General features: G+C 36.3%; 1 protein-coding gene across 7 annotated transcripts in view; it reads left to right on the forward strand.

The window, feature by feature from the left end:
• The window catches only part of SYNE2 (spectrin repeat containing nuclear envelope protein 2), a 336,255-nt gene that overhangs the window by 97,542 nt on the left and 225,624 nt on the right, over positions 1–13,089 (forward strand). For all 7 annotated transcript variants that reach the window (XM_081290325.1, XM_081290328.1, XM_081290329.1 and 4 more), the window contains exons 9-12: positions 1,447–1,547; positions 3,735–3,836; positions 6,893–7,030; positions 12,357–12,521. In XM_081290325.1, the coding sequence (XP_081146451.1) occupies positions 1,447–1,547; positions 3,735–3,836; positions 6,893–7,030; positions 12,357–12,521 (506 nt within the window). The remainder of the gene's footprint in view (positions 1–1,446; positions 1,548–3,734; positions 3,837–6,892; positions 7,031–12,356; positions 12,522–13,089) is intronic.

Consider the following 13,089-nt stretch of genomic DNA (forward strand, 5'->3'; position numbering starts at 1 on the left):
ATTAGGCAGTTAATAGAACAGACAATATAATAAAAATTTCCTGGGCTGGAGTTGTGGCTCAGCAGTAGAGTGCTCACCTAGCATGTGTGAGGCCCTGGGTTCGATCCTCAGCACCACATAAAAATAAATAAATAAAATGAAGGTATTGTGTCCAACTACAACTAAAAGATAAATATTAAAAAAAAAGAAACAAATTTCCTCTGTATGAATGATTGCCCACAATTTATTGTAGTTTAAATAGTAGCTCAAAAATGTGAGATGCATTATGACTATTTATGCAAACCAAATATCGTAGTCATATTTGATTAAGGGACCTGTCCTCTGACACAATTTTGTTAAACTATTTAATCCTCATGCATCATGGCTTCATATAAAATGAGAAGTCTAAAAAGGGATATTTAGTCAAGCCAGTATCATTATTTTATGCATCTCTTGATATTTACACCTCTTCCATCGAAAACAGAATAACTCGACTCTTAGGAATCCTTCCTATATTGAAACCTCAGCCCCAACTTTTTATTGATAGCTTTTATATGCTAACTGCCTTGTGTGATATTATTTGTTCATGGATTAAATTTACTTTCTCCTTTAGCTGACTTATAGCACTCTTTGGGTCTAGTGAACAGGCTCACTAAAACATCCTAGTGTGTTATATCTGTCATTTATTTTTCTCCTAGCCATCAACACCTTGAAGGGCAGACAGTGCCTGAGAGCATCTAGCATCTACTTGTTGAATGAACAAAGGGATGAATCATAAGGTCCCTGAGGGCAAGGACTGTACCTGATACACCTTTGTAGCTCCTGCCTTTTATCCGCCTTCGTTAGCTCTCTATGTGTTGCATTGAATTTAACTGAATTAATAAGTAGAGAAGATTTCCTTTTCAGTATGACATATTAGTTGTTTTGGCAACAAAGACACATCCCCAAATGAAGTGTTTTGTCTAAGGCATATTGAATCTCTTTGTGATTTTATGATTCACTTGATTTATTATATGCCTGGAGAAGTCCTGCACTTAAACAATTTAAAACCATTTTGACTCTCTGGGAAGTCCCTGTTTTTCGAACTTATTTTGCAAGGGACTTCTTTAATACAACATGGGGGAATTTCTGCACCATGTCTCTAGAAAGGGAAATGCTTTGATTTTCTTCTCTCTACCTTCTTGAATACTTATGGCCTCACACATATAGCATCATAGAAACTTTGTAACTAGGAGACTGAGGCTGTGTACATACCCATGCCAGAATTGCACAGATGTGGCCCTAGATATAAGCCCTGTGCACAACGTTGGAGCAAGTTGAATGAGCAGAGATTGCATGGTTACTCAGCTACTTTGGTTCAAGAGCCTGTGAACCCAATGGCATAGGCTGTGGCATAGCTTGCACTTGAGTATTCATTATAGTAAATTAAAAATCTACAGCTAATTGATAGTGTGGTATATCTTGCAGACGTGGATGTTGTTAACCCCGATGAAAAGTCAATCATGACCTATGTGGCACAGTTTCTGCAATATTCCAAGGATGCTTCTCGAACTGGAGATATGACTCAGGTATGTCTTTATCAGTATAAATGAAGTCATTTTGTTGTATATGACTACTGGTTTAATTTTAAAAAATTGGGCTATGATTTTCATACAGAATTTAATTATATAGATCAGTGATTTTTTTTTTTTTTTGTATCAGGGATTCACCCAGGATGCTCAACCACTGAGTCACATCCCAGCTCTTTAATTTAAAGCAAAAAAAATTTTTTTTTTTTTTCCATTTTGAGACAGGGTCTCACCAAGTTGTTTAGGGCCTCTATAAATTGCTGAGGCTGACATTGAACTTGCAGTCCTCCTGCCTCAACCTCCCAGGCTGCTGGGATTACATGTGTGCACCACCATGCCTGGTTTAGATCAGTTGGTTTTGACAAATGCATATACCCTTGTAAACCATTATGATGTGAAACAATGTTACCTACAACATTCCATTGTGCCTCTTGTCTTATTATTCATCCCAGACAGCCAGTATTCTAATTTCTTTCACTGTAGTTCATTTTTCTACCCTTTTTTTCCTAAGGTAAAAGTGATAACTTCTTAAGCTTTACTGAATTACCTAAAAATGAATTTTAGCCAGGTGTGGTGGCACATGCCTGTAATCCCAGCAACTTGGGAGGCTGAGGCAGAAGTTCACAAGTTTGAGGCCAGCCTCATCAGCAATTTAGTAAGGCCTTAAGTAACTTAGTGAGACCTTGTCACAAAATAAAAACATAAAAAGGGCTGGGGATGTTGCCCAGTGTTTAAATGCCCCTGGATTTAGTCCTTGGCACCTAAATAAAGAAATTAATTGTTAATCTACAATGCATTTTATTTATTTCTTTATTGGGACAAATTAAATGAAGCTAGGTTTTAAACAATTTTGGAGTTATTTGAATTTTTGTGTATTATAACTTTTATTCACTTTATTGATATATAATTCATACACCATAAAATACAATTATTTAAAGTGTATGGTACTATGTGTTTTTGGAGTATTTACATGATAATGCAACCATTATCATCATCTAATTTTAGCACATTTCCATTTTGCCTCTGTTTTAGCTTCATGTAAATGGAACTGTGTAATTTGTATAAATGGAAGCATTGTGTTTTACCTTTGATCCTTGTTTGTTGAGATATTCTTGAAATACTAGTAGAGTACCATTTGATTATTCAGTATTTTCCTTTTACTTTCAGTCTGTTACACAGTGTAGGTAGAAATTTCATAAAAATCACTGAGCTGAAAAGAAGCCCTTATTCTGATTTTATGAAGATACACGAGTGCTGGGAAGTCAGTGAAATGTTTATGAATATTATTTTCAAATTTATTTTAAATTCCTTTCTCAGATGTGTTTACATACATTTTATTTGACAAACTGGGCCTCTGTTTTTCCAGCTGTGGTGTTTGAGGCAAGAAGCCAGATTGTTGCTGACTCTGGAAGGGAGGCTCAAGCTGAGGCTCGGCTTCTAACTCATTTCACTTGTTTCTGACTTGCTGAGGAGCTACTCTTTCCTAATTAATTTTCATATTAAAAAATAAAATGAAAAATTCAACTGTCCATGAAATTGAATGCAAAAAAACCCCACTCTTGCCTACTAGATAAAACTCAAATGAAATTAAAAAAAATTAGAAATAAGGTGTGACTTCTGCTTTATCCTCTAGCATTAAAGTCTGCTTCCAAATGTAAGCAAGCTACCACCTAAGCAAGAATTGAATCTAAGAAAAGAATAATTTTTGCTCACTTCCATGTGATAGCACCATCAAAACTTTTAGTAGTGTTATTTTAGGACCTTTAAAACATTCAAGATATTTTTGATGCCAGTGCTTTTCTCAGGAGGTGAACATCTCTTGAGTTCTTCCCTATTTAGATTAATTGGAAAGCACTCTTCTAAAATGCCTACTATAAAGCAGTGATTTGGGATAATGTTCTCTGAAATTGAATAATAGAAATGGATGGGCCAAAAACAGAGGGGCATTGCTTGCTTCCCTTTTTTTTTAAGTACACTCTGATGTTTAGATGTTAGTTTCAATCTATTTTAAAATTTAAGGTGTTGTATGAATAAGCAAAATTACTCTTTGGCACTGAGTCATTGGAGTGTTATGATGACATTATTTCACTGATGTTTCAAGGTGTTAATTTTATTGTGAACAAAAAAGGTCGTCAAGTCTATTTAGGGGAGAGTTTAAATGTGTATGTGTGTGTGTGTGAATTACAGAGCAAGGTAAAAGACGCTATGGCCTGGCTAACTCTGCAAGAGAAAAAGCTGCAGGAGGCACTGAAGGAGTCAGAAGGCAAGACCTACTTTAAAAAGTATCATGTAAGTGTGACTTTAAATACCTATTTGTATGTAGTTTACTCTTTTAGGGAAGAATAATAAATACCTTTTTTAGAAAACTCTTTCTAAGTTAAATATTTAAATACTCAATCAACTCCAGGTTTCAGGGCTGAATAATAAGATAGTGCTTCTGAAACTTTAATGTGCATATGAATCACAGTGCAATCTTGTTTAAGTGCATTTTTAGATTCAGTAGTTCTGGGGCAGGAATTTTGCATTTCCAGCAAGGTCCCTGCTGTTGTCGATGGTGCTGGTACTTGGAGTACTTCACGCAGCAGCAAGGTTCTACTACAACACGAGTTGAGTGGCTGCAAAAGAGACCATCTGGCCCATAAAGCCATCTTTACTGTCTTGCCTCTTACAATGAAAGTTCTCCAATCCCTGGTTTATAGCAGAACATGCTTTTTTTGAAAAAAAATTTTTTTCTTAGCTGTAGTTAGACATAATACCTTTGTTTTATTTATTTATTTTTATGTGATGCTGAGGATCGAACCCAGTGCCTTGCATGTGCTAGAGGAGGGCTCTACCGCTGAGCCACAACCCCAGCCCCAGAATATGCTTTTTTATTATGAATATTGAATGAAAGGAAAAATCGGGAAATGAGCAATGGGGCATCCCAGAATTCTAATACACGGCCTCAATCAAGGAGTCCTTTGGGAAATAATGACAACTATTATTATTATTATTTCTTTTTGGTGCTAAGGATTAAATCTAGGGCCTTGTGTGTGCTACAGTGCTTTGCCACAGGGCTATATCCCCAGTCCTAATGATAACTTTCATCATTATCACCATATATTCAGTATTGCTATGTGCCAGGCACCTTGCTGATAAGTACTTTACAGGTTAAGACATCTTGCTGAGTTTGGTGTTGTTATTTCAGTTTGATAGACGAAGATAATAAGGTTGGGAGAGAGTAAATGACTTATCTAAGGTTACATAGCTACTAAAGGGTTGGAGTAGGGTTTTTTTAGAGTGTAGCTTTAAACTTCTTGCTCTTTTTATATCCTGTTGCTGTTCCAGGGTAAGTGGGTATTCATTGTAGAATTTTTTTTTTTCAGTACTGGGATTGAACCCAGAGGGGCTCTACCACTGAGCAACATCCCATCCTTTTTTATTTCTTTTTTTCTGTTTGTGGTACTAGGGATTTAACCCAGGGGTGCTTTACCAATAAGCCACTTCTGAGTCCTCATTATTTTTCTTTCTTTATTTTTTTTTTTTTTTGTGCATTCCAGGGCCTTGTAGATTCCAGGCAAGCACTCTACCAATGGAGCTGTATCCCCAGCCCCACCCCCATTAATTTTTATAGTGAGATAGTGGGCTTTGAACTTGTGATCCTCTTTCTTCAGCCTCCCGAGTAGCTGGGATTCCTAGTGTATACCACCATTCCTGGCTAAGCCATTTTATTTTGAGACAAGTTCTCACCAAATTGCTGAGGGACTTGCGAAATTGCTGAGGCTGGCTTTCAACAACTTATCCTTCTCCCTCACCCTCCAGAGTTGCCCCGCCAGACTTAGCCTGGAACTTTCCATCCTTCTGACTCGGCCTCCTCAGGGCTCCTGGACAGTATGATTAGAAGCGTTTGTTCTCATTATAGAATCTTGAAGGAGCCAAGGTGAAGGTGTCTGAGTCCCATTTCTTAGAGTCCCTTGTCTATGCAGTTCTGTGTTTCCTACCATCTCTCTGTTCTGGATAAGCTGGGGTGTTATCCATGTGTCCTCACAGCCACTAGCACTGGAGGCCTCCATTGCCCTATCTGTGAGGTGAGGGAGATGGGTGAATCCAGCCTCAACAACTCTAATACTCAACAGGTGTGTGATTTGTGCACCATACCATTGTTTTCATTTGAAGGCATCAGGGAAAGAAGAGACAAGACTTTCTCATCTTCCTTTGGTTGAAGCAGTATAGAAGTCTTGTGCTTCTTAGCTCTGGTCTAAGATTCTTCTTGTTGACCAAATGCTCAGTGTTCAATGGAAGTGTATCGTTCAGGCACACATCTTTGATTTAGGAATGTATAATAGATTCATGTTTCCTAAATAAAAGGGCTTCATGGAGTTACTAATTATCAGAAAGAAGTTAAATAAATTAATTATCCCTTGGTTTGTGCATTTTTTTTTTTTTTCCTGATGCAGAGTCTCACTGTGTTGAACTCTTGGGCTCAAACAATCCTCCCATCTCAGCCTCCTGAGCAGCTGGACTAAAAGAATGTGCCACCAGGCCCATCTCATATAAAATTCAATTAGAAATAATCAGTAATTATATAAATAATATTTATAGAATTAATAACTCTTTTTTTTTCTTCAGTGCTGGGAATTAAACACAGGAGTACTCTACCACTGAACTACATCATCAGCCCTTTTTATTTTTTTATCTTGAGATAGGGTCTTGCTAACTTGCTCATATTGGCCTTGAACTTGTGATCCTTTTGCCTCAGCTTCCTGAGGTCACTGGGATTACAGGGGTGTGCCACTGCACATGACAGAATGGATAACTGTTAAACACTCTTCACACAAATGTGAACCAAGAAAAGCTTTGTTAATTGAATGTGGGGTGGCAGGGAGAAAGTGGTTTTTTTTTTTTTTTTTTTTTTTTTTGTCTACGTAAAATGAATTTGGAAGAATTGGTTCAGGTTGAGTTAATCACAAACACTTTGAAAATCATTTGTGCATGACAACACTGTGATATAATTCTCACATGTACTTGTTCTTATTTTGTTGTGAACCCATATTTGGGAGGACACACCAATTCACATTTTGCATGTGGCATCATGATCTGTCCTATAGAACTGGATGTTCTATTACAGCAGGCATCCAACATTGTGCACACAGGTCACAAGCCAAGACTCATTTGGCTGGTACCCAAATTATCAGGATGCACTGAAGAAAGAAACCAGATCAGAGAGCAGCTCCTGGGGTCAGGGATTTTACCTTTATCTAAGCTAAATTTAAATATGATCTTTAGGTACAGGTCTTCAAAGAGCAAATTACATTTTATAAAGTGAATGAACTGTTTCAGCCTTTAAAATATTCTTCTAATTATAGAGCCTGACGTCCTATATGGAGTTATTCAATGAAGAAAAAGTACGCTTTCTGGAAGTACTGTCACTAAAAAGGGATCAGCAGGAGCTGAATGAAGATGAATTACAGTTGAGAGAAGCCTGGGATGGCCTCAACCAAAAGGTTACTGTTATGTTGGTCTGAAGAACATTTTCATGGGCATCTTTGTTTTGTTGAATGAAGACTTTACTGTAGACTTTCATGAAGAATTCTATAAAACACAGGATAGATGCTTCATCAGAAAATGGGATAATATTATATTTTTTTCCATAGCATCATTTGGAGAGTAGTTGGATTTAAATAAGAATTTGTGGCATTGTGCTTAAATGCAAACTTATCCAATGTTATATCCTTACTATTCTTGGTTTACCATGATAGATTATACCTATTTTGCCACACAGTAGATGATTTGGTTGACCTGTAGCTTCCACACCATCGTGTGTCAATATCAGTAGATGCTTGAAAGGGTTAGGGACAAACCCAGAAGTTATGTGTAAGGATGGATATATGTGTGTTAAGTCTGAATCTATCTGTATGATTTTTGTCCTTGTAAATTTATTAAGACTTGATTTCTGGCCCTGATTATGGTGTATATGCATTTGAAAAGAATGTGTATTCTGCAATTATTGCATGTAAGTCTATAAATATCAACTGTAGTGTTATTCAGACTGTCAATTTGTTCAGTTGTTATCTCAACTGCCAAGAGATATTTAAATTTGTAGAAATCTCTCTATATATATATATATATATATATATATATATATATATATATATATATATAAATAAAATAGAAGGACACAATACCTTTATTTTATTTATTTATTTTTATGTTGTACTGAGGATCAAATTAAGTACCTCATACATGCTAGGCAAGTACTCTACCACTGAGCCACAACTGCAGCCCCTAGAAATCTCTTTTTAATTCTGCCAAATTTTGTTTTATGCATTTAAAAACTTTGTTAGGTATATACACATTTATGATTGTTGTGGCTTCCTAATTAATTGATACTTTTACCATTATGAAATACCTCTGTTTATCTTTAGTAATACCATTGTATTTTTTTTTTGCAGTCTACTTATTCTAATATGAATGGGGTCATTCTAGTCTTCTGATGCCAACTGTTTATATGGCACATCTCTTTTCTTCATTTACTTTTAACCTCTTTGAGTTTTTGTATTGACAGAGCATCTCCAATTCTGTTAGCACAGAATTGGATCTCACTTTCTTATCCACTCTGAAAACCTGCCTTTTAATTAGAGTGTCTACTCCATTTACTCTTAATGTAATTATTGCTATGGTTCAAATTAGGTACACCATTTGACTTTTTGTTTTGTTTATTCCTTGTTTGTTTGTATCTCCATTTCTTCCTTCTTGTCTTCTTTTGAATTGTTGGGGTTATTGTTGCTGTAGAATTCTATTTTAATTTGTCCATGACTTTTTCATTCTACCTCTTTCCCTCATGTTTTTAGTGGTTGTTCTAAGGATCACCTTATTTATACATTCCACACTTTTTGCAGCCTGGTAGAGTCGTATAATTCCTTAGTTATTGTACAACTTCTTTAAACACATAAAATTCTTGCCATCAAACTGATTCACTTGCCTCCTGTTCTTTATCTTATAGTTAGTTGTTCCATATATAAATGCATGTTTGACATGTATATCATAAATGTGGCATAAACATATTTTAAAGCTCCCAATGCCATGTTATAATTTCCTTGCCTCAAACAACCATATATTTTAAAGAATATTATTTTAAGAGGAATTAATCTTTCATATTTATCTTGATGGCTACTCTTTTTAATTCCTCCTACAGATTTTAGTTTCCATTGAGGCCATTTTCCTTATGCCTAAAATCTTTAATTTAATCTTAGAGTGCAGTGACAGATTTCTTTGATCTCTAAATGTCTTTATTTTGCCTTCATTTTTACAAAACAATTCTACTGAGGTATAATTTATATATTATAAAATCCACTTATTTTAAATTGATAATGAAATAATTTTTAATGAATTTGCGGAAAGACTATATGGCCCACAAAGTCAAACTTATTACTCTGGCTTTGAATAGCAGATGTTTGCTGATTTCTGCTTAGCTATCAGAAGGGTCGGCCTGTTTTCTGAATATGTTTTCCACACCGTACATTGACTTAAATAGTCGTCCCCCGGCTTAAAAGAGCCATCCTTTCTGAGGATCTAAATTTGAAAAGAAGTGCACTTCCAGGAATCCTACTGTCAAGGGGTAGGCTCATTGCACTGTCTGCACCTGCTGATCTCAACTTCGAACCTGACTCTTGTGAAGGGACAAGAGCTACATGTGACAGGTCCTTAATAAAAGTCAATGAAGAAGAGAGTGTTTGTACAGTTCAGCCTGTTCCAGGACACAGAGACCTGGCCTAAGTACTCAGAATATAATTTGGAAAAAAAAAATATCTGAGATAATGAGCTAAATCACAAAAAGAATTATTTTGCAAGATTAAGTGCTACAAATTGATAGTATCCGAAAATTCTATTCTTATTCTAGCAGACTGCAGTTTATTTCTCAATGTGGCAAAATGAGATGTGCTGATTTTGAAGTCATCAGGTGTATAAAACTTAGTATCATCCAGTTTTTTGATTCAGTAGTTTGAGAACAGGGTTATCTTAAAGCTTCCTAGTAATGGTTTCATTTTAAGTCTGCTATAGGGAAAAAAATGTTTTATTTTTGATCTGATAAGATCTTATATAAATTTTCAACCAAATTCAAAAGTAATTGTCTGAGAAAGGAAGTGTGGAACCTGTTTTCTATGTTAAGTGAGAAAGGAAAGGAATGAAAAAATAAACATTGCCTGCCTCTGTTTTTCTTCTTTTGACTACTATATAAATATTTTCAGTGTGACCCTAAGTAAAAAGCACAAGTTTGGTTTCATTAAAAAAAAAAAAATATATATATATATTTATATATATATATATATATATATATATATATATATATATATATATGCAGTTTTCTTTTAGTTATGCAAAGAATTACAGTTGAATTAGACCTATCCTTCTTAGCCTCTAACTCAAAGATTTTCTAATTTCCTAGTTTGTTTTTTATTTCTTGGAAACTGCACAAATAATTAGATACAATAGAAAAACATGCTGGGGCTGGGGATGTAGCTCAGTGGTAGAGCCTTTGCCTCGTAGGTGTGAGGCCCTGGTTTCCATTCCTAGCTGATGTGTTTATATTAAAATTTTGATTCTTCATTTCCAACTGGAGACTTAATGGCATATACTCAGTGATTTAACATTGTAGAATTGCCTTTGCTGTATGCTTTTTCAGACAATAAACTTGTAAGGCAAAAAAAAAAAAAAAGACAAAGTGAAAACTCCTGTAAAATTCAGTGCTTTCATTGTATGCTGCTTCAGTGGAGGAGCCTAACTTTGTCTTTTTTTTTCCTGTATTGGGCATGGAATTCAGGGCCTTGTACATGCTAGGCAATCACTGTACCATTGAACTACACCCCCACCTGTCCTCATTTTGTATACCTGAGTAGTTGGTGAAAAATCTTTTGCATATTTTCTTCGCAAATAGTGAACACCCAACAAATGTTTTTGAATAAATTAATAATGAAGTGAATACCACAGAATATGCGGATTTTGCCCACTTTCCCCTCTAAGTAAAAACAACTTAACTCTGAGAATATTATTGATTCATTCAGTAGAACTAGATCACAGAAAGAGAAAATACAGACTTAACACTCACATTTTCATTAGTGGCAGTTACTTTGAGTGAAACAAAGTTTGAGTTGTGCTTGAGTGGTGTCTTTGAGAGGAGAATACCACTAAAAAGCAATAATGAGGGATAAGGGTAAAAAGCCACAGTCAGGGAAGGAGATGGCCTTGGAGATGGATTTTTATTGTGCTCAAGAATTCCAGTGGTCATGGCTGGAGGGTAGCTCAGTGGTGGAGTGCTGGACTCGCCTGTACAAAGCTGTGGGTTTGATTCTCAGTACTATCAAAAATAAAAAAATATAAAAAATCCAGTCATCAGTCCAGTATTCTTCCACACCCCCACCCTTAGCTCCTGTAGCTGGCTTGGTCACATCACCTGCCACTTTTCATTGTAACCATATACCTATCTGCTTCCCGTGATAGCTGGTTGAGTCAAGAGCTGTGGTTTTATTTGTAGGATTGACTCTGATGTGGTTCGAGGGCTTTGTTCTGCTCTACCCTTCCATTTGTGCATGGCATCAGTCTGGGCAAGGCCCTGCTCTTGGGTTTTTTTTTTGTGTGTTTTATTATGTGTTTATTTCCTTTTATACCCACACTTTCTTTTCCATTCTTATTTCTCCCTGGGTCATCATTTTGAGGTATTTAGTATATATCATTTTGTTTTAGATGTTTCTGCAACATACACATTGATTTTTATGTAAATGTGTATTTTGAAATTGTGTAATCTGAGGTTGTACATAATTTCTTTTATTTTTGAATACAGTGTATTTAAGGCACCCCCAGGTCACCATATAGGCATCTGATTTGTTCCTAACTGCTGCCCAGCACTCCATGGGATGGGGCCACCACATGTCCCCTCTGCACTCTAGAAGCCTTCTATAGTTTTATACCCCACTCTTTCCTAATGGGTTGTTTATAAATGTTTGCTGATGAGTGAATAAGTGACTGTGTGAGTGAGTGGGCTTTGATAATACTTAGAAGGGAAGAAAACCCAGGCAGAAGGGGCAGAGAAAGCCACCGCTTTGCGTGTTTAGAGAAACAAGCTGTCAGGGTTTGTGTGACTCATGTGTGCATGCAGGGAGTGGTGGGAAGGCTGAGGAAGGAAGAGGTGTGCCTGGATTGTGAAGGGAGTGACGAAGGGCAGATATCAGGAGATACGGTATTCTAGTGTGAATATGTGGCTAGGGCTAGGGAGAAAAATCATCTATGAATCTGTGGAAAGTGTGATTGTAATGTCAGAGAAACACAAGGCCATACAACATTTCAAATGGTAGTCCTTGATTATGACCATCCCTGCTTAGAGGAGGGCTTTTAATATTTCAGTATTTTCCCATATAACTTAATATAGATTTATCTAAACCTTTCTCCTTCTTGTGCCTTCTTTTCCTACAGCCTTTGAATGAATTATATTCCTCATCAGCAAGTAGCTAATGATATTTGGGACTAAGATGTTTACCCATTGATAAAGATTGTCTTTTTTTATATTTATTTTTTAGTTGTAGTTGGACATAACACCTTTATTTTATTTATTTACTTTTATGTGGTATTGAGGATTGAACCCAGGGCCTCGCATATGCTAGGCAAGCGCTCTACCGCTGAGCCACAACCCCAGCCCCTCCCATAAAGATTTGTCTTGACTAACAAATGGCATTTATCAGTCTTGGCTTTCACAGGCACTTTGAAGAATTAAACGTACTCTAGGTGAAGAAATACGTTAGAAAAGTTCTGCTGAAGGACACCTTCCTTTATTTTCAGATTAACGCATGGAAAACAAACCTGAACGATGCCTTGCCGTGGCCCCTCTGTGAAATTGAAGCATGGCTTCAGGAGGTCCAGGAGCTCATGGAGGAGGAGTTACCAACCTTGCAGAATTACTCTGAAGCCATGGCTCAGACAGAAGAGAAAATGACTTTATTCAAGGTTAGAAAAGCAAAAGAAAAATGCAGAAAAATTAACACTATGTTAGGTTCTTGGGAAGATTCTGTCCTAGAAGATTCTGTCCAAGAGCAGCTAATGAGTGATTGAGCACCATGTGGAGTGATTCCCTAGGATTTCAGGGATCCAGAAGATGCTTTTATGTTCATGACCATGGGCTTGTTCAATAAGAATTCGGTATAAGGAGTTCTACAGCAACTGTAAAGTCTGAGGGGGGAAAAAGGCTATGGACAGAAGAAGACTTATTTAAAATGAGGAAGATTAGGTTGTTACTAAAATGGCATGAAATTTGATGTGTGAGATTAATAATTGCATTTGAGCTCCCGAAGGAATGGAAAACACACCAGACAAGAAAAAAAAAATTGATCATGGTTTTACCAAAGAAATGGCAGTCTGCTTCTCTTGCGAAATGTTGCAATTTAAAACTTTTATGTTAAAAATATGTACTCATAAAATCTTGGATAAAATGAAAGGGGCTTTATTACCTTTTTGAAAAAACACATACCGTGAGTGAGAGGAACGCACCCATTGCAGGGTTTGGCAGTAAGTCTAG

The sequence above is a fragment of the Spermophilus citellus genome, assembly GCF_964194105.1.
Source record: "Spermophilus citellus genome assembly, chromosome: 4".
In the NCBI taxonomy this organism is placed as follows: Eukaryota; Metazoa; Chordata; class Mammalia; order Rodentia; family Sciuridae; genus Spermophilus; species Spermophilus citellus.